Here is a 25,967-nt window from a genome sequence, read left to right as displayed (position 1 = left end):
ACTTTTACATTCTGCCCAGCTTGAGCCAACCAGTTCCACCTTTCAGTTCTCCTGTACCAGCCCAAAGCCGTAACATTAGGTCTGCAGATATCACAGACAAACCTCTTTACGAGGAGAGGAAAGAAGGGAAGGGAAGGGAAGGGAAGGGAAGGGAAGGGAAGGGAAGGGAAGGGAAGGGAAGGGAAGGGAAGGGAAGGGAAGGGAAGGGAAGGGAAGGGAAGGAAAGGAAAGGAAAGGAAAGGAAAGGAAAGGAAAGGAAAGGAAAGGAAAGGAAAGGAAAGGAAAGGAAAGGAAAGGAAAGGAAAGGAAAGGAAAGGAAAGGAAAGGAAAGGAAAGGAAAGGAAAGGAAATTGACTTTCAAGACTATTCCATGGCAAGTAGACTCTCTCTAATTTACAGTAGAAAGTGACATGAAGTTCTCCTTCTTCAAGGCAAAGGGCTTCAGAGTCTTAACAGTGCAGTGCCCCTCTTAAAAAATTATTTAGCAGGGAAACTCACTGTCCATCAATTACTTCGATTCCACTAATAAAATAAAATTAATTTCAGATCACCTGAAAGTGCACAGAAGAGTTATTCCTATACAATGAAGCTATACTTACTATTAGTCTATCCTGTTTGATACTGAGGGATGATGGGCATTCAATCAGTGTCAGAAACTGCAAAAAAATTTTAATCTATATTCTTTTATCTCTGGCTACTCTAGTTCTTGGTTGCTGCTTTTTTTCCAAGTCAGAAAAAACATTTGAAAAAATACATTTAATCTTTCTAGAGGCAGAAATTGTTGGGAAAAAAAAGATTTCTAGGATTAAGTTCACCTTCTTTGCACAAGGAATGCATTTCTACCAAAGATTAATCACATTGATTGAGTACACACAAGGTCATCAGGAAACTTAGTGATAAAGGCTCTCCCAAAAACACTCAGGCAAAAACTTCTCTGGTTTTTAATCCATATACAAGTTACTTTGTCCAAGTAGCTTTTATCTCATCTCTTTCACACAGAAATAGGTAATTCAATATTCATTTTATGAATGTTGAGGCAAGCTTATTCCATCACAATCCTTGATATATAGAACAAGTTTATGCAGAAGGTCCAGGAAAATATTCTGTTTTCTCAGTATTTAGCCATGAAGACAGAGACAGGGCTCCACCTTTCATCCTCAGGGGGCTTTCAAAGGGGAATGTGTCCAGGCTTCCCAAAAGAATTAACTCTGCTGCAGCACAGACACAAACTGGTTTCTTTCAATGCAGATACAAACTGGTTTCTCTCAATGCAGACACAAACTGGTTTCTTTCAATGTAGACACAAACTGGTTTCTCTCAATGCACACACAAACTGGTTTCTCTCAATGCACACACAAACTGGTTTCTCTCAATGCACACACAAACTGGTTTCTCTCAATGCAGACACAAACTGGTTTCTCTCAATGCACACACAAACTGGTTTCTCTCAATGCACACACAAACTGGTTTCTCTCAATGCACACACAAACTGGTTTCTTTCCAGCCCCCTTTGACAACCTGCCTATCCATGAGCTCATTGCCCACTTCCAAAATCCTTGCTGCCCAGCCTGCCAGAACTTCCACGCAATATCTGAGCATGATGTTCCAAACTCAGTGACACAAAAAGTGGAGTAAGAAGCAGCAGCTCCCTCCAAATCACGTCACAGCTACTGACAGCACTGACAAGAGCTGGTGTTTTTATTTGTTGTTCATCCTGGCTGAAGGGATCAGTAATGCCCTTTTCCTTCTTAAATCTTTTGAAATTTTAACAGTAAAAGAGAGCTTTTAGGGCTGCTTATATGCAGGTAATGACTCATGAATTTAAAGTCACATTACCCTGCAAACCACAATGAAATTAAAAACTGACACTGCAAATTTCCTGTCTCCTCTGTTAAAAAGGCACTAATAATTAACTATGTGGCTCTCAATTAAGCCAGCTCCAATTCTTTCACTGCTGGCAGCTCTGTCCAGAAGCACTGCAGATGCACATGGAACTAATAATAGTTAAGGAATAGCATGATCCAGGCCTTCCATAATTTGGAACCTGAACCCAAGGGAGATGACAGCAGGAGCAGCCACCGTTGGACCATGCAGGAGAGGTGCTGTAGGAAAGGCAAAATTGCTGTGGGCTCCATAAGTACAGGACATTGCTCTTAAAATGCCAGTTAAAAACTGTGGGAATAAAGAGGAATTTGTGACAGCACGTGAAGACACCTTGGAGGATTGCACTTGTGTGCCAAAGCACAGGCAGTGGCATATAAGAAACAGGGGAAAAGATGATGGAGAAGTGTAAGACATGCCTTAAACAGTGAAATTTCTCATGTGTTCCCCTTGCCCACTGATTCTTTGTGGCTGGTGTACAATTAAGGCTGATGTCAAAGTCACTGCTCCTGTGACAGTTAAATTTGGTGGGTGGGTCTGGCTGGCCAAAACCAGCATCAATCACAGGCAAACCAGGGCTGAGCATGCAGCAAACGTACTCCTGAAGAGACATCTTCCACCCCTCTGAGTCCAGATGGGCTCAGGGACTGGTACAGGCAACTCCACTAAGCCCAGAATATCCTTCTCAAATGTCACCAGGAATGCCAGGAGAAAAGGCACACTCCTCCAGGAACAGACAGGGGAGCATCCTCATCCCTGCCTCAGTGCCCTGGGTTTGTCAGTAACAGCCCAGCCTGATCCAAGGGACAATGGCATCCCGGCTGGCTGTCACTGGCAATGCTGCTCCAGGCAGCCTCAAAGCCTGACAACCACTTTCAGAACAGAATGGAAATACAGGGACTAATATTTGCTAACATCATTAATTCTTTTTTTCTTCCCCACTCCCCCTTCTTCCTTTATCCACCATGTCAAGATGTATACTTTTAAATTGTTGTCAGCCATAAAACAGACGTCGTGTCCCAGTTCAGAGGTTAACATATAATGACAGACACATTAAAAACCCTGTCCAATGCCTCACTGAAAATTTCAGCTCCATCTTCTCTTCAACAAGACAGTGGCTCAAACTCACTTATAAGCTTTAACAACATTAAAACCTAATCATGATTGAAAAATAAAGGAGAAAGAGAAGATGGTTTTATCATACTAAGCATTATGGAAATGCAAAACAATTAGAGACAAACATTTTCTTTGTGAGGGTTTTGTCACAAAACTCTCCCATGATTGCAACATGATCAATTTTTCCTTTGGCATTTTTGGAGAGTGGGATGAAAAATATCATTTAAGAGGAGGAGCAGTAGTTTCCTGATGGGGGTTGGTTTGGTGGATCACTCTCTTGCCCTATCCCTGAAGACAGGACAGGGATGGATTGTTTTTCATTTCCACACCCAAGCTTTGTTCCAATCTACACAAAACAAGCTACAACAGATTTAACAAGATGGCAAATTCATGGGTCCTCCCAATGACCCACTTCAAGCTCGAGAGGCAGAAGTAGCTATAGATATGCAAATGAACTCACTCTCAGTGATTAGCTATGATGGAAGGGACACAGCTATTTACATGCAGGGCAAGGGACTCCTAATTCTGACAGAAGGAAGGTGCAGAGAAGTCCTACAGAAACACTACAAAGCAGCAGGAACAGCACAAATTTCAGTAAAGCCTTTAAAAAAATATGAAAGACCATAATTTCCAGTTAACAGAAGAGCTAGGTCCCAGGCATGGGTTAAATGTAGGGCATCCCAGTTTTATCCAGAGCAACATGGGAACTCTGCCTGGCTGGTTTTGCATGCCCAGACACCCAGCAAACACAGCAATAGTTATTTGCCAAGGCACGTGGCTGTGCTGCACTGCACATCTATCAGCCCCCAATTCCCTCACATCTTGCTCTGGCTTTTTTCCACACCCAAAACCTTTAAATAACTTCTCATAAAAACATATTTAAGAAGAGAAAGTCATCAGCAAAAAAAAAGGTTAATCTCATCAAAATACTTATCTTCAAAGTTATCCTGGCCAATGCCTTTAAAATGGTCAATACTGAGGTTTTTCAGCACCTGGCACCTTGGAAACAGAAAAGTGAGACAACTTAAACGAGAGTGATGCATCAGGATCTCACACTTGAGCCATCACACTGCATGGAAGAAGTTTGCACTACTTATTGTATTATTTTCCTTTTCCTCTGAGCCTGATGCAGCTTGAGCCAGAGCAGCAGCTGTATCCAGCTTTGTGGGACACAGACAAGGAATACTCCTAACAAAATGACTCCACTCAAAGCTTCTCAAGCATTTCTGCAGCAGCAAACGCATGGTGCAGATTCCAATCTGCATTTGTGCTGCACAATTCACCTTTCTCCTCCAGTGCAGGTGTCAGCCTGGCACATTCCCTGGCCTTCCTGCATGGGCAGGCACAGAACCCAGCCCTGGGGACAGGGACACATCACCCTGCTCTGTACCTGTCTGCAAGGTGCACACACAGCAGCAGACTGGTGAAACACTCCTTGGCAGGAATGTGGCAGCCTTCAGCAGCCACCAAAGAAGCCACCAAGATCTGTCATGGTCTTTCAAAGTGCTGCAGGGCTCTGAAGTGCAACCAAGGGTCCTGAGCCACCAAGCCTGGAGGAGCTGCAGTTGCTGGATGCTCAGAGAGATCTGCTTGGCAGGGGTAGGAGAAATCCTGGCTCGTGTCCCAGCTCCCCCAGATACACCTGGGAGGTGCAGCAACTCCAGCCTGTTGTTATGGCAGGACAGGGGATGTGCTGGAGCCCTGTCAGGCTCACAGGAAGGTACCAGTAAATCCCTGACATGTGCTGATTGAATTGTAATTAAGCTGGTATGGTATCAAGTGAGAAATTTTACAGAAGACACATCAGACCCAAGAGCAGAGCTGCTCTGCTGGCCACCATGTTCCCCTAATGCTCTGGATTAACATTTCTCTATTCGAAGAGCGAGGATTATTGGGGAGACAACAAAAAAACGCAAACTCTCCTAAAGTTTCAGACACTCGCCCCCCTCCTCTCCGCGTGTGCCACGGCCTGGCCATCCCCCTGGGAAGGGAACTTGGGCAGAGACTAATTGTATTTGACAGCAGCAATTACACACAAGGCTGGAGATTAGAAGCTCGTTAATTGCGTGTGCCATAATTGCTGCCGTCTTTTCCTTTGCTAGTTAAGGCCAGGGCCAGGAGAGGCGAGGGGAGGAGGGTGCTGTCCGCCCCAAACGCAGGTGGTCCGAAGATGAGAGCCCCGGCATGGGGAGGAGATGTCCCTTGTCCCCGCACGCCGCGGGAGCTCCTGACCCCGGGACAATGCGGGAGGCTCCTCCGGCAGCGCGGCTAATGAGGCGTGAAATGAGGACAATCAATGCTCCCTTCCAAAGGCATTTTCCACCTGTATCCTTCTGACTTTACAGCTCGGCTGAACTCCACGCTACCTGCAGCGGGAGCGAAGGGAAATATTAACCCTTTGGAGGTGATGCTACCACAGGAAATATATCTGTAACCGCTTATAAAATTAGGCGTTGTTTGCCGTTGTTTAAATTCATCAAATCCTTCCTTCCTGACTAAGATACGAGCTCAGCATTTCTCACTCTCTTTGCTGAGCACTGTAAGGCAGTAACACCCATCGCCGGCCGGGGGCTGTGCACAAATCACAAACGGGATGGGACTGCTGGGAACGTGCCTTGAGCTGTTTGATTTTCCAGCATCAGTCTCATTCCATGGGTATGACAATGGGAAGATGCCACCAGCTCACACCCCAGGCAGCAGACTAAGAAATCAATGTTACAACTCACTTTAGAAGGTTTTTGACCAACCATACAAAGCAAAAGCACATTGACAGTAGTTCTGTCCAACCACTATAAGCACACACGCCTTTGGTTAAACAATGTTTGCTTATTTTGAATACAATACCTGCTTGTAAGCCTTAAAACACAACACACAGAGCTCCATTATTAAGGTTAGAACTTCCTAATATCTCACTAGATAAACTTTCTGTAGCTTAGGGAGTTATTATAGCCAAGCATTAATACACAGACCATTGTTCTATTTGTCCTTACTTTTCTACTTCCTATATAATTTTTCTGCTGACCAATCTCATGGCTATTGCTTATCTCTAACCACAGTTCTGCTGTCTCTGAGGCCTGCCTTTTGCAGTTTTCCCAAAACCCTCTGATTTTGTGGATTCCCACAACACCCAAATAAGATACCAATCCCTCCTGGCTAAGGACGGCCTCTGCAGAGCCACCTTTCACAAAAGGCTGCTGTACCCTCCACACCAGCCCTATTAATGACTGTCATAAACAGAATATTTTAATATTCCTCTCTCAACAATCCTTCTTGGCTCCCAGCAGCAGCTCAGCCCCAGCGTGCACATGACTCAGCACCTGGAGCCTTTTCAAGAGCCCACTGAGGATCTGAACAATCTGAGCAATCTGCCCGTGAAAGATGCCAGCACAGTGGGGTTCAAGTGTTTTTCTTTAAATTTTTATTATTTTTTTTTTTTTTAATATTAAAGGGGCAGTTTAGTTAATATTCCAATAACGTCTACGTAAAGTTTTCTGGTTAAGTCTCATCACAGAATTTCCCTTTAAAAAAAACACTATTTAAGACAGGGAAAATATTTTCCAGATTACAGTCAAAAAATTAAACCCAACATACTATAAGTAATGTCATAGTTAAATAGTGCTGTGATCTAAAGCAAAGCCTTGCAGATTACTCATTTAACTCTAACGACTTAATTAATAACTGCACCATAATCACAGTTGGAAATTAGTAGTAAAGACAGTCAGGGGAAGGGAAATAAATGTAAAATGCGTAATATAGTTTTGAGCAAGTCTAATGCTTGCTAGGAGCTGTGATTTCATGACTCACTGTACACATTTTAGCATATGTGTGGAAGGAAACACTATGCTCAAAAAAAAAAAAAGCCCTGAAGCAGTGGCTTCCCACAGTTTTTGGTTTGTGGAGTACTTTTTTTTAAAAAGAAAAGCAGACATGGAGGTGGAAAGCACAAAACTACCAGCAGGCTCCTTTCTTCACATTCTTTTCATGGACTCTGCCAAAACTTGCACATTCCCAGTGCCTGCGGCCCAAAGGGAGAAGGGAGTGGTGCTGTTTGGACCCTTCCAGCATGAAGGAAACCAGGTCAGTCCTGGAGCAATCAATCCCTTCTGTCCCATCACCTGTATGAAAATCCAGGAATGCCCAAGCAGAGGAGACCAAGCTACAGACACAAACACAGCCTGTACTGTAACTGTTGGGGGGTTTTGTCAATTTAATACAAGATATTTATAGAGATTTACACAGACATTTGTAGGAGCAAGAAATATATTCTGAGCCAAGCTGGAAATACTGAACAACTCCAGAAATATATTCTGAGCCAAGCTGGAAATACTGAACAACTCCATGGCTTGGGATGAAACAGGTGCTCTGAAGCCTGAAAACTGAATGCAACCTTAAATTTTGATAAATAAAGGACATCAGCAGCCATCCTCTGCTTTCTGGAGTGACACTGGGCCAGCCATCACTGCAGAGGCCAACATCCTCACTGGTGAAAGGAGCAGCTCTGAGGCTGCTAGAGCAGTGCCATGGACATTTGTTTCCCACAGCACATCTCAGTTGTGAAGGCAGAGGGTGGATTTATGAGGTCTGCAGGCACAGGAATAGCAGAATGAAGAGATCTTCAGTGGTCCCAAGCAGGAACAAGGAGATTTCCAAATGTACAGTGCAATCCTTGGCAGGCTCAGCCAGAGGGATGCAGGATCTGGAAGCAGCAGCCCTTAGTGCTGAGCACTGAACCTGAGCCTTTCCCTGCCTTTGTGTGGGTTAGTTCAGCAAAAGTACCTACAGGATGCTCCAGAGACCTTTGAGGAGTGCCACCTTTCCTTAAAATAGGAGTAATTTGGTACAACAGTGTCCAAATATCCAAGTAGAAGACAATAGGTGCCCTTTTAAAGGAAAACTTTTTCCAATCTAAGAGACAAATAGTGTTTACATGACATTAACCAACCTGTTAGTTAACATCCAAACAAAATCTTAATCTCCAGTAATTACACTCAATACTTCCTTGATATTTCCTGTAAAGAGCAAGCTAAACATAGCCACTTAATCTTTTCCTAATTCAAAAAGCAGTATTTTCACTAAAGAAACAGCTTACTTATGCTATAGCTTATGTTGTACATAAAACAATTACAGCTGGTTTCTCCTACCCAAAAGCATATGTTATTTTTAATTAACACACTCTGTATCTTAAACCAGCCTTTGCCCTACCATGTGAAGCATCAGGGTACACAGACCCTTCCTGTGTTTGAATACTTCCAAGTAAATGTCTACAGCTCCACACCTAAACCTCAATATATTACATATTCCACAGTAAGATAAACCTACAATTTCTACCCAAGTTCCTGAATTTTTTAAAGAGCCTCTGACACAGCAAGCTGAGAGTCTTGCAACAGCTTCAATTATTTGGAAAAATCAGATTTTTTTGTAATTAGGGTTGAGCCCTTCCCAATTTAAAGCAGTCAAGCTGCCTGCCCAGCCTGGTGAGCTGCTGGCAGAAATAGGAGCAGGAGTTTCAGGAGCAGAGCAAGCAAGAGAGCAGCAGAGCAAGTCCAAGCCCCCCTCTGGAATGTCCACCAAGTGCCACAAGCAGAGGAGTCAGTCCCTGCTCCTCCCACCCTCATTCACCACCTCATTTGGCTATCCCAAAAAAAGGATTTTCCCATGTTTCTGGGCACTCCAGGGAAACACTGGGATCCAGGAAGGCTCTCTCCTGCTCAGGAAGTGACCTGGGCAGCAGGAATCATCACAGAAACACAGAATGGTTTGGGAAGGAAAGCACCTTGAAGGTCACCTTGTTTGAACCCCAACTAAAACTGGGCAAAGAGAGCAGATCTTGCCCTCCTGGTCCTCCTCACCTCACCTTGCAATTTCCTATTTATTTTTCCTCCCCTTCCAAACCTCCTGTTCCCCCAAGCTCCTGAACTGCCCATGGCAGCTCCATGCTTGGTTCAACACCTCTTTGCCCCAAGCTCTTTGCCCCAAGCTCCTGAACTGCCCATGGCAGCTCCATGCTTGGTTCAACACCTCTCCCCTGCCCCAAGCCCACCCTGCAGCTTTCCCAGCCCCCAGTTTTGTCACGTCAGCACTACCAAAAGCATCTTGCACCAATTTGATTTAGAGTTTTCAGTACAGAAATGAACCTCACAGGAAAGTTTTGATGGCTGGTGGAGTCACTTCTCATGTCACAACACTGCTCTTTCCTGCTTCCAGCCTCACACAGCCACTTCACAAAAATGAGCTTTTCAATGCTTTTGTCATTCATGTTTTTGTGGCTGAGGAGCAGCAGCATTGCTGCTAAAATCTGCAACAAATGAAACCTGCACTTGGCATTCACACACCTCCCTTGCCTTGCCAGAAACTGCCACCTCAAGGCAGAAATGACAGAGGGCACCTCTGGTTGCATCTCAGTGGTTCCAGCTTCTGGTCTGAAATTTTAACAAATTCAACCTTGCCATCTCAGTTTAAGCCAAGATCCCTGGAAATATCAGTATTTAACCATTTTCTGTCAACTCAGCCACAGAAGCAACAGCCTCCAGCAGAGGATGTGCAGCAACTGACACCTGACCTGATGACACTGAGATGCTTTCTCAGCTAGGGGAGCAATTGCTCAAGTGAAGTTTCAAGATCCCAGAGCTCAGCTGCATCATGTGCTTCCAATCCCACAGCCATGGGATCACAGAAGAACCAGGTGCTGTGGGACTGCAGGCAGACAGCAGAACCTGTTACTTCTGGACAATGATTACAGGGATAACAAAAAGCAACAAATTCCCTGCTGCACACAAACTTACACAGTAAAGTGTTTTGTCTCATTCTGTTATATTTTGTCATCACTGTATGCCAGTAGTTTGAGATTTTATATATATATATATATATATATATATATATATATATATATATATATATATATATATATATATATATGTAAATTTACTTGCTCTTTTTTTTCAATTGCCTCTAGTGTATCTGGCTAGCATGCAGTGTCTTCATCCACCTGCAAGCCAGGAATCATGATGCTGGGATGCCTCACTTTGCTGCAGCAGCACATTCAGCAAGGCAGAGCTACACCTCTAATTAGTCTTTTTTTCTCAATACATTCCAAATAGTATATTCTGTAATATTTCTGTAATCAGTGCAAGATGGTGAAAATTAATTCAGTGATGTATTCAGAAGAAAAATATTTAAATATTACTATTTAACCAAAATCACTAATGGTGATCCTCCCCCAATTTCTTGGTTGGAATTCTCAAAATCCACTACTGTTACATCCAAGTAGCTGGAAGGGAATATGTTATGCTACTCACAGCACACTAACAACAGAGTGCATCAACACTGCTGGATCTGAGCTGCAAAAATGAGGACTAGCATCTCTACAAGCCAAAGTTAGCCCTTGGAGGGCTGGTAAGATTGCATATTTAACATACAGTATATTTTCAGCAAGAACAGGCAGCCTAAAAGGAGGGAGAGAGAAGAGACATAACCTTTGCCATGATAATTCTCTCCTTTGAAGAAGCTTAGGGGCATAGAAATGTGGGCAACCCCAGTACAGGATTTCAGTGCAGCCTTCAATCCATGACTGCATTGCTGGTTTGCTTCCTAAACTTCAGCCTCTCTGAAATACAGACTTGCAGCTTGGCACTGTTGTATTTCAATCAATCGCTTGGTCGAGGATCAGAATGTCATAAATAAAAGGAGCTGAGGCCATAAATTTCTGCAGAGATGTAAAATCAAAGAGAACAATCCAACACACTCCCAGGGGGTAGGAGGCTGACACATATTCCAGCTGTTTATATTTCTACTATGAGATGCTTGTTCATTTTAACTTCTTCACAGCTTGCCAGAGCCACAATTCCAAACAACAGTGTGGGTCTGGCATTTTGTTTTGTGCTCTACAATAAAAGGCTGCAGGAGATAAAAACCCCTGTGATTGATAAACTTGTCCACAAACAAAATCCCAGCCCCACCAGCACAGCACCCCAATGCCTGGAAGGTGAGTTACTTGCAAAGACAGGGACAGAAAAGCAACAAATTACCTATGGACAGCTTTTGTGGGTAGGATCTGTGCCAGGGACTTAAAGCATCAGCACACACCTCTCATGAGAAGATGCAGCAAAACAACACCACCCACCTTTATTGTGGAAGAATGGGGAAATTTAGTTCATGTTTGTAGTGTGGTATTTTAGTTTCTGACACAATAGAAACTACAAAGCATCCCCCTGCTAATAAGAAAAATAGGTTCTGAAAGCACGCCCTAAAAGCAAAGCACTTAAAGTCGAATTTTGCAGATAATAGACTGCCTTTTTTCCAACTTGGATAAAATCAGGTGGGTCACCTCACCTCTAGTTTCACAAGTAGGAGTGAAGTGTACACAAACTGCAAGGCTTTGTGAGCCATGCACAGTAAATAACTGCAATCTCCATCAACTCCACTTGCATGCTAGAGACTGTCCCTCATGCAGCTGGCAAAAGGCAGCATGGCAGAAGGATCCCTCTGTGTGTTAACATCTAAACCTTCTCAGGATATAAAATCCTCAAAAACTATTACATACCCCAGTGTAGTTCACAAAAAAACAGCTCAGCAGATTGTCTAAAATCAGAGAACACTGTAGTCTCACACACCCCAAAGCCAGAAGCCTGGGGTGGATCAATTTTCTGGTTTTAATCTTAATTTCTAGCGCTTCGTTTTCTGCTAAAAGAATAATAATAATAAAAAAATACAGGCTTGATGGTTTGGCTTTGTTTTGTTTTCAAAGGGGAAGAGCTTGATTAGAGTTTACAAATTGTTTCAGTGATATGCTTCTTCTAATGTGGTCACTATTAAAATAAGAGCTTTCAAAAAAAAATGTGGAGCAAACAGTGATCTTTGTTTTCCAGATTTTGTTAGAAATTATTGTTATTGTTACCAACAACATTTGGGTAAAAAAAACAACCAAAAAGTCAGATATGAAATTCCCTAAGGATCAAGTGCCACAGCAGGATCCATACAAAGAAATGTGCAGAGCAAAGCCCCTGCAGCACTGTTGCACAGCTCCTCTTCCCAGTGTGCTGCATTAGCACAGGACAGCAAGCTTTAGGGAGCACAGCCATAATTTGATTAGTGCCCACTTTACACGCTGCAATTAAATTGCTTTTATACTACAAAAGAAATAAAGTCGCTATTTTTCAAAGTTTTTGACCTGGCAGCACAGCAAGCCATAAATTGAGATATTTCCCTAAACAAAGCAGGTGTCTGAGCTCACTGCTGCTGGTGACAGGCAGGGAGAGACCCAAACAGGTCCCTTCCCCTCCTGCTCTTCCCATCCCCCTGGTAATCCTGCCCACACCACTCTGCTGCTCTTTCCCAAGCACAAACAGTGGCTGCTGGGCCAGATTATCAAGGGAGACATCTGTTTGATAGACAAAACAGGAAAACACGATGGGTGCACTCATTTTGTTTACAGACAACAGTTTTTCTAATGTATTTCTTAATTTCCAGAAGAAATTCCGCTGGCCTACAGAACTAACCAAGAAATCCAGAGATTTCAGCCTGAAACATTTACCAGTCACTAATGTAATTCTTAGAAGTTGACCAGACATAAAACCTGTAAACTGCAAAAGATCAAAACTTCTTGTTCCAGATATCAACAGGGCAGACTTGAGCAATGAATCCAAACTTAAGAAAAATTCAAGTTTTGAATTTTACGAAATTTTTTTTATGTCATTGGAAACAGAATTTATATTTGAGTCATTATAGACATTTTTCAGTTCTCTTGGAGATCCTACACTACAGAGATTCTATGCTGCCTTGGAGAGCTTACTTAAATACAAAAGGCTCATCAATTTAAATCAATTATTAAAATAATTCAGTTAACACCTGGTGCAACCTGCCAAAAGCACACACAGACCTCAGCTCTTCTGCAAATCAGGGAATTGTTTCTCCTGCTTTTCACTGTATCCCTGAACTGCAGATTCTCTTTCCCACATTTTATTTCAACTTGCTTATTGCATATAAATGTGACAGAGAAAGGTTATTTCACCAGAAGGGATGGAGCCCAGCCCTGGGCACAGGATACCTGGCCACCCACCTTATCAAATATTGCCCCCTGCAGTACTTCCTGCAAAAACACCCAATGGACAAATCCATTTGTTTTATTCCCAAAGGTTTTACAGCTTGCTGGACTGCTCCGAGTCTGCAGCAATTGTGCATTTGCTATTTTATTCACTCTGAAGTTTGTTCTCTGTTTCATGAGCCTTTTTGTCCCCCGAGGGTTCTCTCCTGGCATGATCTGGTGCTCCCACACCAACCCAGCAAAGGAGAGATTTTACTCCCATTTGGGACAGACTACAGGGAATTAAATCCTCTCCTACTCAAACAAGGCACAGAATAGTACTTAAAAAAACACAGGCAACTTTCTCCCCTGTAAACATCAGAAGTGGGACTTCACACCTTTAAGAGCCTAAAAAGATGTTTGGTGAATGCCTGTTTTCTTTGAGGTGGAGCTCTCTTCCCTTTAGAGAGAAGTCTGGGCTCTTCAGATTCTTGATCTCCAACTTTCTTCATTACACAGCAGAAATTTTACTAACTGCATTATTGGTGAAGCCGAGTCAAATAAGTTAAAATGCCAACTTCTTAAGCTTTGATATATAAATAGAAAATCTTTAAGTCCTCTTGTGAGTTTCAGCACTCAAAGCAAATAGTAAGAGGCGTGTAAGTGTTTGGGAAAGGATGCCACTGAAGTTAGGAGTGACAAGCTGTTCAGATTTGAACTGGTAAATATGTAATATACGAAATAGGAAAAGGAAATATTTCGAACCGAGCGATGCCAAAATTGCAATCAGCAAATGGAAGGCTAAATATGCTGAGCAAATCTGGATGCTTTTTTTATTATTTATTTTGATTGTTTGAGCTGTGCCATATAACCATCTCGTTACAAGAACAGATCAATAACAGCTCCTGGCCACCCCTGCAGTGTGGTGTCACACCTCCACCCACGGCCCCTGCGACAGGGTTTCGGTGGAAGGGACTGTTCCATGCTGCTAAGAAACAAAGTGCTGGCCTGCTTCTGCTTCTCTGGGCTTGAAAAACTTGAACCCAGTGGGAATTTGTGATATCCACAAGAGAGATGAGAATTTGGGAATGTGTGGGGGGCTGCAAACAGCCACTATGACTCTCAAATCTGCAAGTACTGAAGTGCCCGATTATGCAGCGATGTACATGAGAACAAAGTGACTGCATGAAGGTGACACCCATCTTCTGAAGGTGACACTCCCCAAATCCCTGAGCCCACTGCTGAGGCTGCAGAACAGCACCATGGCAGTGGTGTGAGAAATAGCTGCTCACTTTTCATAGTTTAGGAAGGTTTATTAAACCTTATCAAAAATACAACAGAAGACTGAATAAAGAAAAAAGGTTACGGCACTGGGAGCAAAAGATTTTCCCCGCCATGTGCTCAGCCCCCCTTCACAATGGAGGTTTTCCCTTTTTAACCCTTCCCAAAGTTCTGTCCATCAACCCCTTCTTTGCTGTCCAGTGGTGGAAATCTCTTCCTCAAATCCTCATTGGAGGTCAGATGTCACCATAGTGACAAGCCAGCCCTCCAAGGTATCCCAACTCCAGCTGTCCCTTGATAACCACACGAGGGGGTAAAACATAACTATAAATCTATAAAACTTTTCTTAACCTATATCCATGATATTTGTCCATTAATTGTGAGAGTCAATCATGGCATTACTCATCTATCAGAGTGGGAATGCAGAGCCAGAGGGACACGCACGCGGTGGCTGGCAGGGAGGGCAGGTGAGTGTCACCACCACCTCACACCGGCCAAAGCCACCAAAAGCAATTGTCATTTGCTGCCAGTAAAGCAGGAAGAGGACAGGTGAACATAGGAGAAGAGAAGCAGCCAGGACACATCTTTCTTTGTAAAGGACTCGAAGCAGTGGGAGGTGTTGACGGCGTGAAATGTTTCTGTTTCAGGCTGGAGAACGCAAAAGAATGGCTTCATAAATTATTCTCTGTTCTGGAGGAAGAGTGAATAGACTTGAAGGACAGGTGATGTCTCTGAAATATGCAAATAGAGCTGAGCTGGTCCAAGCAATTACCTTTCCACTGCCTGGAACTTCAGACTGAAAGGAATGACTCACGAGAAACAAAAGATGTGCTCAAAGGTAGAAGATGACGAAGGAAGACTGCATCAAGAGGAGAATGGAGACAGCATGGAAAAGACTATTCCTGACCTCCTGCTAACAGCTGTTCTTGGGAAAAGGAGCAAAACAACCCACAACACATAGTAAGACCTGGCTGAAGGTCTTCTTCAGCCTTTCAGAAGGGCTGGATTGCAGAACATCCTGAAAAGCAATTGTGATTGTTCTAGACCAACACAGCCATGAGATTCCCGTGACTTCATGGATGGACCTCACCTCAAACACCCTCAAGGTTACCTGTTAATTTTAAAGATTTTCCAGCAAATAAAATTGCTGAAAATAAGTGCACTATGATCATTTTCCCCCAGGTTTTAGACAAAGCTCTGAAAGAGATGATTAGGCAGGACTATGAGACAACCTGCAGGCAGCAAGGGTGAAAAAGAAACTAAAGCACATTGGAAATAGCCAAGCAGATACAGTCAAAAATGGCACACAAACTTCAGAGAGCAGAGAACAGCTATGCTGCTGCCTCTGCACATTCAGCTGTCTCCTCATGAGGTGTGGGTACTCCAAAGTCAGTGCAGGAATAGGAAGCAGCAATAGGAAGCAGCAGGTGAGGTTTGTGCTGCTGTTAGAATTCTCATTGCTTCTGGACACAAATTCAGGGCAATCCTCCTGAATCAGAACCCTTTTACTTCAAGTTTGTTTCTTTTTTCCATCCAAAACAAAGATATTAAATTAAAGCAGGTAAATCTGATGCTGGAATTGTACTAATTGAAGAAACTTCAATATGAAAGAATGAATCAATGGAGAAACAAGAAAAAGGAATGAAAAAGTGGATCTATTTGGACTGCATAAGAAATACTGCATTTAGTTCCATTCTATTTGTTAACAAAAATACTGACAGCCTGAAGGCTGCAGAACAGCAGCAAATCTGCTGAGGAAAAAATGAACCTATGAAAAAATGAGTGGTTTTAAGCTTAAAATTTTACTGAAGGATCAAGTTAATAAAGCCCTTTGGCAAATCTATGAAACAGGAGACTGTTGAGGATTTAAAATAACACAAAAGAACAACATTAACAGATAAGAAGAAAGGTTGAAGAAAAAGTAAGTTGGGAACATTGAGAAGGCTTTTAAATAACAAAATTCATGAGGATGCACAACAAGAAATTGAACACTTTTGTACTGTAATTAATATTTATGATTCATAATGATATGAAAGCCAAAGTTTTAAAATTTGTAATGTGCACTTTATACTGCTTTCAAACCAAGCATTTGGAGTGCTTAATTCAGAATCTATGGTACATAAGAAAAATCTGAAGGAACCCAGCAGATGAGCATGCAAAGGAAACACAATGACAGTGATGAAGCACTTTGTAATGTACCCACAGCTCTTTTCTATAAATCCAATTTGAAATTTGAAGACTAAAGTAGCTATTTTATCTCCATCTCCTGACACATACATCTCCATCATTTTAAAGAACAGAGCTCCCTCTCGTGGCTCCACAACGTGGATTTGGTGGGGAGAAGGAAAAATGGGAGGGCAGCAGGAGATGCATGAGAGGACTCCTGAGAGCATTTTGGTCCTATAAAAGTGGAATTAAAAGGATGATGTAATAAGAAGGACTGGTGAATTCTTGTGAAGAAAGCAAAGCCACCTTTATTTCAATGCTGACTTTTAAATTACATTTTTTGCTAAGGTAACCTTTTTACCTTAGGGGAAGAGGGGAGGAACAGTGCTGCCAACGTTTCTGTGTTTGCTGTATGGGTTCTTTGAAATATTTGTTCTGTAAAAACATATTACACCTCTTTCCTGGCTGACAGTTTTGTAACCTGAAGCTCACAGCTCTGACAGTATTTCTCTGAAGCAAGGAAGTGAAGGGAATATTCAAAAAGCCAAACCTGTCACCATGCTGAACGATTTGTTCAGGAAAGCACTGAGTATTTTGTTTGATTTTTTCTTTCCATTTAAAAATTAATATTAATGTGTTTCACTTGACACTTACTTCATTCAGAATTATACACGGATTTTTACAAATTACTTTATTTCTGTAAGAGAATTTTAGCCTGGACAAGAATTTACCCAGCAAGCAGTCAACTTTGGCTAACTGCACAGCACATAAATCTATTTTCTCCAAGGGCATTAAAAAGGATTTTTTCTAAATGACAGCCTTTCTTTGCAGCAAAAACACTATGAATGGCATGGAACATGGACTAGTGAAGAAAAAAAATTAACCTTAAACCTCAAGAACAGCATCAGAAGACAACTCAAAATCAAATTCTTGGTTCACAGGATTGTACCCACAAAAGATTTTGCTTCCAAAGCACAGGAGTATAGAAGAACAAATTTCCTACCATGAGAAGAAATTACCATGCCTTCAGCATTTTACTATTAGTGAAATATCTCCACTCTATTTCTAAAGTCTATACTTTTTCTAAAGAGCAATCCTCTTTAAAAATTGTATAAAAGTCAGTCTATAAACAGGAGATATCCTTAAGGATTCAATCAAGTAATAAACCTGGTAGATGAAAGACAAATTAATTAAAATGACAGTACAGTCTCCCTATAACACACAGATACAGACTTGTTATGTTGGAGTACCTAATCATAATCAGATTTGGTAATTTGCTGCATGGAAACAAAAAGGAAACATTTTTAGAATTGATCATTCAGTTCATGTCACTTTCATGGAGATTGCTTTCTATTGATCAACATTTAAAGAGTAGTTGAAAAGAGAAGGATGAGAAAAGGATAAAAAGTATCTTTACATGCTAAATACAGCATGAACCAATAAGAGCAAAATAAATTAGATCACGACAGCCAAACCAACCCTGTGCATGAGCTGGCTGTAATGAAGATCATTATGAATGAAAGAGATGGTTCTTCATGCTTCAGTCACAACAAAAGGAGAGTTTTAGAAACGAATTTAGACTTTAATCTGCTCAAAATGAAGTTTGCCATGCAGCAATTAAAGCCTGTGAGAAGCTGAACCATTGGCAGCTTCACAAAGACAAATGCTGGTTGGTTTTCTGCATGATAATTCCACATTTCCTACCTGTGGATTCCAGCTGGGGTCGAGTTTTTTCACTGCAGCAATGTACTCCTGCATAGCTTGGTGAGGGCTGGTGTCTCCCAGGGCTTTCCAAGCCTCCCTAGGAGCAACAGGAAAACATCAGTGAGCCCCTCAGAGTCAGCACAAGGTGTTTTTATAGGGACATCAGTGGAACACAGCAAACAGATTCATCAAAATCCTTTCAGGGCATGCAAAGCCATCTTTCATTCAGCTTGAAATGGTCAACTTTTCTCTGAGGCCATGAATGGCCACTGTCAGTGCAGCTCTGTTGTGAAAGGATCTTTCAGGGGATCCTGCTCCAGGCTGGAACACACTTTGTGTTCACAGAGCTGCAGCTGTTCTCAGATTTTTGCTGTATTGCATGCCAGCTCTGGATGAAGACAGTAAATAAAGGATTCTGGTATTTCACAGTTGTATCAGGCATAGCAGCAAACATTTCCCTGTTAAACAAAGAATTTTAAAGCTATTTCAGGGGCAACTCCCCTAGGTCCATAATTTGTCTACAGATGAGACAAGATGGAACAAAAAGTACAGCCAGAATTGCTAGGAATGATAAGGATTTCCTCTTACCATTTCTGCTTTCCCTCAAAGTCAAAGAAGCCTGGCTTGGGGGTGTTACAGGCTCCAAGTTTCACCTAAAGAAAAGAAATTTCCATCTGTCAGAACAAAATAAAGGAGACTTGCACAAGGAAAATTCAGTGTTCTGATGGTTTCAGGGTAACTATGCCATAAGGCCATTTAAAAAAAAGGTTTTTTGGGAAAAAACTTCATCAACCACATCTCACCCCTGCTTTAGCACCTCTGCATCCCTGGGTTTTCTTTGCATGATGCACGGGAAGCAATTTTGTCGTGCAGCTCATTTCTTTTGCATGCATTACCCACAGGGATAACCAGTGAGTGATTTCTCACTAATGTTATGTTTATTACCCAGCCAAATGCCTCATCCTCCACCAGGATAAAGAAAAATTCTGTTGATTAGGGTTTCCACAGAGATGATTATTCATTACTGCTGAAATTCACCTGCTTCCGCACAAAGCTGGAGTAAACAGACTTTGCTTAATTCTTTTCAAGGTCCTCTGGAAGGCAAGGGGACAAACTTGGAGCAAAGGAATGCCAGGCAGCTCCTGAATTTGCTCCCAGGCACCTGGCTGCAGGAAGCACTGCATGAGAGACAAGTCAAGGCCTGAGTGCCAGAGATGAGCCAATGTGTCAGAAGCAAGGCAGAAATTAAAATGTGTATGTGGGGGCTGAAATGAAAAAACACAAGGAAGAGAGGGAACAAGCCAGAACCCAGGGATAGATATATGGAAAAAAAGTGTCACAGCCAGTGTAAAATGAACTTGGTGCCAGAGGGACTCAGGCAGTTTTCCATGTGTAAAATTTTTTTTAACACAGAATGATGGGTGAAAGGGTAGAAATCAGAGCTGAACCAGAACAGAGCTCCTGGGAAGCAGCTCCCACAGCAAATGCCCCTAAGACAGGGCACAGCACAGATGGGGACCCCAGGGAGGGGACACAGGTACAGCCTGGAGGTGGGCAAAGGCTTCTGGAGAAACGTTTTGTTAACCAAGCAAAACCAAACTGCATCCAGCAAATGTTTTATGAAATATGCTCAAGTGTTCAGGCAGGTGAAGTGCTTAAATCAAGGAACAATTCTTCACCTTAACAGGGTGGGGATTTTATGCTGAGGATGGAAGCATTAATCAGGCTTTAAAGAGAGCATGCCTGTGCTGAGAGATATTTATTAGTTACACTATGTTTTCATTTAAAGTGTTAGAGGATATGAGTGACTGTAACTGAAATTAATTTTCTGTACATCTGACTGTCTCCCAGTGAGCAATTCATCCAAATTAGAACATCTTAGCTGGCCTTTAAAACAACATATTGCATTTCAGGGAGAAATAGGAGAATAGGCTAGCAACAGTTAAGTTCTATAAATCAGTCACAATTCATGTGGTCTAAATGGTTTTTTTTTCTATGCTCTGAGGTGGATTGGACCACTTGTTTTAAAAAGCAAAACAAACTAGGGAATAAAATGTAAATTCATTATCTGTATGGAAAACGCCTGCTTGGCAATTCTTTAGTTCAACAGCCAACCTGCAGAAATTGGCCAAGATAGATAAAAAAAAAAAATCTGTTTTAATATTAATTTTCCACTGCCATCATCAAAACACGACAGCAGTTTCCTCTCTGGAGATTTGGCACTCAAAGGCTGTTCTAGCACTGGGGAAGACTGTTAGCAACATTGATAGTAACACAAATCAAGGAACAGTAGTTAAATTTCATCCATCAAGAGGGGGAAAAAGTGCACTTGTGCCCTGTTTGCTATTTTAAGGCACATTAAAAAGGCTTGCAGGGGTTTTGTTGGAAAGAATAAAACACAAGATTTTGGCTCCTCTCTTTTTGCTGCAAGACTCACAATGCAGGAGAAACCAACGAGGAATTTAACATAAAAGAGGATCTGAGCCTGACAGCTGAGGAAAGGGAGTTAAACATGCCAATACTGACAAAAAAGGCAAAATAATTTTGTGCAGGACTCTGTCCTTCTGCTACTTCCCTAGAGGACCTCAAAAGCTGTTTTACTCCATAGCCAGCATGAAGCCAAGAGCCTGTATTAGTATTTTAAATTAAGACTTTCTCATTCTGTGTCCAGAAAATAATTATTGAAGGTCTCTAGGGTGCTGACTGGTCACTTGATGCTCAGCTCTCCTCACTTACAGTTCATCAGCTGCATTAAAAGAACATGACAGGCAGAATGCATTAAAAACTTCCTGGCATTGCTTCTGCATGCTGAGTTGCCTGCAGGCACAATTCTCCTGAGTGGCACAAACGTGACCCAGGCAGCCCCAAACAGGCAGTGTCTGCAGCCACAGCTCCATCTGTGGCCAAAATAAATTTGGAAACCTTGGATGAGGCCTTCACCTGAGAGCTGAAGGTCAATGACATTCAGAAGAGGGAGAGATGCTCAGAGATGTGTTAATGCTGTTCACCATCCCCATGCACCTTCAGCTGCTGCTCCACACTGTGAGAAACCTTGAGATTCTCCTCACACCTTACTCCACGACTGGTTCTCCCTCCCTGGTGGTGGGTGAATGGTCCTTTGCTAATTTTTCTGCCAATATATTTATACAGCAGGGTGTTCCAGCCAAATGTTCCTACCTGATTGTAAATCTTGTAAGGTGAATTGTATTTGCAGCCTCCCTACGGAGCAGAACAGAACCTCCATGGACAGCAGGACTGTACACAAGCCAAATAAGCTAAATTGCTTTTTCAAGACAGCAATTCCTGCCTGTTCCCATCCACAGCTCTGTCCCAACCCATGGGAAAGCCCTGACTGAAAATGGGGTGTAAGGAAGGACAAGCAAACACCAACCACAGAAGGAGGGGTCACGATGACCAAGGGACTGCATGTCCCAGAGAGACAGAGAGTGACACTGGTGACAACCCAGTCAGTGCCATGGCACGGTTCCATGAAACAGGGAGCTGCAGGCAGAAATTCCTGTGTTCAGGGCAGGCTTGTGGCATCACAGCCCACAAGACATCATGCAAAATTGGTATTATATCCTTGAGCCCACACTGGGAGACTGTACAGGCCCCATTTTGCCATCAGCAGTGGATTTCCAACTTGCCAGCACCTCTCAACATTTACACGGACACATCCTCCTCCTGGCAGGGCAGTTTTCCCAGTCCTGTAATTTCCAGCAAGTTCTGGATCCCCTCCCCTATCTAAATCAGCACTGCTACACTGGTCTCCATTGCTGCACCTTCTGAACCTCAGATTTTTACATCCTCCCCATGATGGGCAAGTGCTCCCCTCACTTCACCACTATAGACACAAGGCCCAGACCAGTGATTTGCCCAAAGCCACAGAGAAAGTAGTGGAAGGGAAGAAAAATCAGTCCCAGTCCAGAGCCTTGTGGACTAGTCTGTTCCTCCTGTTGTGGGGCAGAGTCATAAACTCAGCAACATCTTCTAAAAACCTCACTGGAGATGACAACTAAGCAATTCCCTTATTTTCAGGTCTCTGACACATAAACAAAATCAGAGAGAAAAGTAATAAAATCCTGAAATGGCCTCCAATAAAAGGTAATAAAATTCCAGGAAAATGCCTATATACCCAAACAGTTTGAAATAAATTATATACAGCATTTTAACAGAGAGCTCAGCTGTTACTGTCACCTCTTTTATGACGATGCTGTATCTTAAATCAAAGCCTTTAGTGACACAAAACACTAAACTGGGAAAAGACAAGGATGCCAAATCAAGGACAGTGGACAGATCTGAGTCAGCACCTTTTGTGTGCCAGCAATTCCACGGGGGTAATATATTAGCAGCTCGTTATGCATCCTGATACAGCTGCTGTAATTAAACACAGAAAACTTGCATTAAACACCCTCATTTTGATTTAAAGCACAAAATGCTGCAAAACTTAAAGTTAGCAGGGCATGCTCCTGCAGTGGCTGTGCTAGCAAACCTCTCCCATCCCCAGTGCCAGCACTGCACTGCCAGGCACTCTGTAACAGGGAGGGCACCTTTCTGAACTGGGGAGACACAGAAATCCAGGGGCCAAGCACAGCCTGAAACCAAGGAGCACAAAGGAACTGGCTGTCACATCCTGGCTGGGCAGGGACACAGGAGAAGGACACAGAAGTGCCCTGTTCTTGTCAGTGGGAAGCAACTGGAAATCTGTGCTGACAAAGTGTTAATTGTCAGCTTTTCCTGACTTGTATCAAAACTCTTGTGAAACAGCTTCTGGTTTTTGCAATTTTTAACGTTAAACTTATTGGTCTTACAGAGCTAACAGAAGGAAACCCTCTGTAGTCTGGGGACAATCATGAGCTGACAAGCAAGCAATCCCTTCCCATTTCCACCCAGCATAGTCACAAAGCACTTGAAACAGAGCAAAAAATAAATATTTTATTTGCAACAAGCATCCTGAGAATCCAGACAAAAAATATAGAAAAGACACCTTTTTGCTCTCATCTTGGGCATGGCAAAATTCTCCTTGTATTTTTTTTTTCCTACCCTCCTTTTTCTCTCACAAGGGGAAGAGAAACCTGGAGTCCTGTTTAAGCACTAAGCACAGTCTGAAAACAAAACCTCACGTGACCAGCCTGCTTTTAACATAATTACTGGTTCACAAACCACAGCCTGGGAGCTGCCAGCTTAGAGGATAATTAAATATTGCACTAAAAAATTGAGAGCACTTATACATGGCAGTAGTAGGACACAGGTAATCCATGTGGGAGGAACATATATGGAAGATGTGCACACCCAATTCTGTCTGTGCATCCAAATGAGTGGGGTTCAGTTCTCAAGCTGAGGCAGCACCTCTTGCCACACACCTGAGCCACAGAATCACAGAATGGTTGGGGTTGAAAGATCACCTAGTTCCAACCCCCTGGCCTGGACAAGGACACCTTCCACCATAACAGGTTGCTCAGAGCTCCATCCAGCCTGTATTTATAGTTTTATTCTTTCATATTCTGGGTGTAACAACACTTAGAGTGTTGTGTTTCTCCAAGTTAAGCGATTGTTACAGTCCTTTGCAACCGGTGCTTTGTTTAGTTTGTTTTATGTAACTTCTGTCACAGGAGCAGGAAGAAGCTACATTGTGTATTCCAACAGGATGCACCCATGGCTTGCTCGGTTCACACAGCCTGAAGGGGAAATGGGGGCTGTGTGCAAGGTTACCCCCAGAACCAACCAGCTCAGGTGTGCAGCTGGTCCTCCCCACCAATTTCAACCACCCTGGACTCTGCCAAAGCCAAACCACAGAATCATTAACTGGAGAAAAGATCTCCACAATCATTCAGTCCAACCTTTGGCCAAACACCACCATTCCCACTAAACCACACGGCAAAGTGCTGCTTCTGCTTGGATTCTGAACATTTCCAGGGATGGTCATTCCATCCATTCCATTTCCCTGGGCAGCCCATTCCAGTGCCCACTAGCCCATTCTTTCAAGCGAGAAGTTTTTCCTAATATCCAGCCTGGACCTCTGCTGGCAGAACTTGAGTCTGGTTCCTGTTGCTCAAAGGATGCAGCATCGGGGTCACCCTCACCAGTGAGGGTGAGAGGTGAGGAACAAGCACCAGGGTGATGGATTCACAGAATATTTGGTTTGGAAAAGAGATCACAGAGTCCAACCTTAGATTTACCACTACCTTGACAACCAGACCATGGTTCCAAGGGCCACATCCAGTGATTTCTTGAACTCCTCCAAGAGCAGTGACTCCATCACCTCCCCTGAGCGCCCCTTCCAACACCCGACCACCCTTCCAGTGAGGAATTTTTCCTGATGTCCATCCTGAACTGCACCTGGGACAGCTCAAGGCCATTTCCTTTTGTCCTGTCACATGTTACTCAGAAGCAGAACCTCCACCTGGCCACAACCTCCTCTCAGGGGTTGTAGAAAGCAACAAAGTTCCCCCTGAGCCTCCTTTACTACAGGCTGAGCCCCCCCAGCTGCTCTTCACCAGACTGGTGCTCCAGACCCTTCCCCAGCTCAGTTCCCTTCCCTGGACACACTCCCCCACCTCAGTGTCCTTCCTGAATGGAGGAGTCCAAAACCGAGCCCAGAATTTGAGATGCAGCCTCACCCATGCCCAGCGCAGGGGGTCTCTCACTGCGTTGGTCCTGCTGGAACTGAAAATTTCTCTTCTCTGCGTTATTTACCGCCGCTCACACCATGGCTGATACAGCCCTTGGCCTTCTCATGTTCAGCTGCTGCCCACCAGCTCCTTTCCCGCTGGGGCACTCCCCAACCACTCTCCCCCCGGGATTTCCCAAATTCCGGGGGCTCTGTCCCACCGGGCTCCATCCACCCCCGCCGCCGCTGTCCCGGAGGGAGACACCCCCGCTCCTCCATCACCCCGGGACGCAACTTTCCTCCCCGGCACCGCTGCCACCTTTTGGGCCGCAACCCCACTGCCCATGGCCCCGGCAGAGCCCCGGCCCGGCCCCTCGGGGCACCGCTCCGCTCTCGCCCCCCGGCCCGGCCCGCTCAGCCCGTGCGCCGGTCCCGCCTCACCTGCTTGTAGCGGGCGTACAGATAGAGCAGCTGCTCCTTGCTGGCAGCGGGCAGCAGCGAGGGGAGCCGCTCGGCCGCCTGCTCGAAGAGCGCGGGCAGGTCCCGGTCGGGCAGGTCCCGGTCCGGCAGCGCCGCGCCCGTGGCCGCCGCCTCGGAGCCCGAGCTGAGCTCGCCACCGCTCCCGCCCGCCGCCGACAGCGGGGGCGACGCCATGGCGGCCCGCGCCCGCCCCGGTCCGCCCCGCAACGCGCTCCCCCGCCGCGCCTCGGTACGCGCGCCTGCGCCGCCCGCGGGAAACGCGCGCCGAGCACGACGGTTCCGGGCGGCCGCGGATCCCCGTGTCGGCGAGCGGCGACATGACGGGGAGTGACAGAATGGTTTAGGTGGGGAAAGACCTCCGAGATGATCCAGTCCAAACGTTCCCCAGCAGCACCAACACGTTCACCACTCAACCGCCTGTCGCCAGGTGCCACATCCAACTGTTTTTTGACGGCTTATAGGGATGGTGCCTGCCCTGGGCAGCCTGTCCCAAAGACTGACCACCCTCCACATAAAAACTTTCCTATTACGAAATCTAAACCACCCCTGCCGTAACTTAAGGCTGTTTCCGCTCATCCTGTCGCTTGTTACCGGGGAGAAGAGGCTGACACTGAGCTCACTCCACCCTCCTGTCAGGGGCTTGTAGGGAGCGAGATGTCCCCTGAGCATCCTCAGCTTGCTCAGCCGCTCCTCACTAGAATTTTGCTCCAG

At 44.1% G+C, this 25,967-nt stretch overlaps 1 protein-coding gene across 1 annotated transcript in view; it reads right to left on the bottom strand.

Annotated features, from left to right (window-relative positions):
• ACBD6 (acyl-CoA binding domain containing 6) overlaps positions 1 to 25,471 on the bottom strand; it is an 82,422-nt gene extending 56,951 nt beyond the window's left edge. Inside the window, exons 1-3 of the mRNA XM_054638264.2 lie at positions 25,218 to 25,471; positions 18,755 to 18,819; positions 18,167 to 18,263 (exon numbers count right to left, since the gene is read on the bottom strand). Coding sequence (XP_054494239.1) covers positions 18,167 to 18,263; positions 18,755 to 18,819; positions 25,218 to 25,430 — 375 coding nt within the window. The 5' untranslated portion in view covers positions 25,431 to 25,471. The remainder of the gene's footprint in view (positions 1 to 18,166; positions 18,264 to 18,754; positions 18,820 to 25,217) is intronic.
• Positions 25,472 to 25,967: the final 496 nt, after the last annotated feature.

Source organism: Agelaius phoeniceus, chromosome 8 (genome assembly GCF_051311805.1).
Source record: "Agelaius phoeniceus isolate bAgePho1 chromosome 8, bAgePho1.hap1, whole genome shotgun sequence".
Taxonomy (NCBI): domain Eukaryota; kingdom Metazoa; phylum Chordata; class Aves; order Passeriformes; family Icteridae; genus Agelaius; species Agelaius phoeniceus.
The sequence above is the reverse complement of the archived record's forward strand: the minus strand, read 5'-3'. Positions and strand labels throughout refer to the sequence as shown.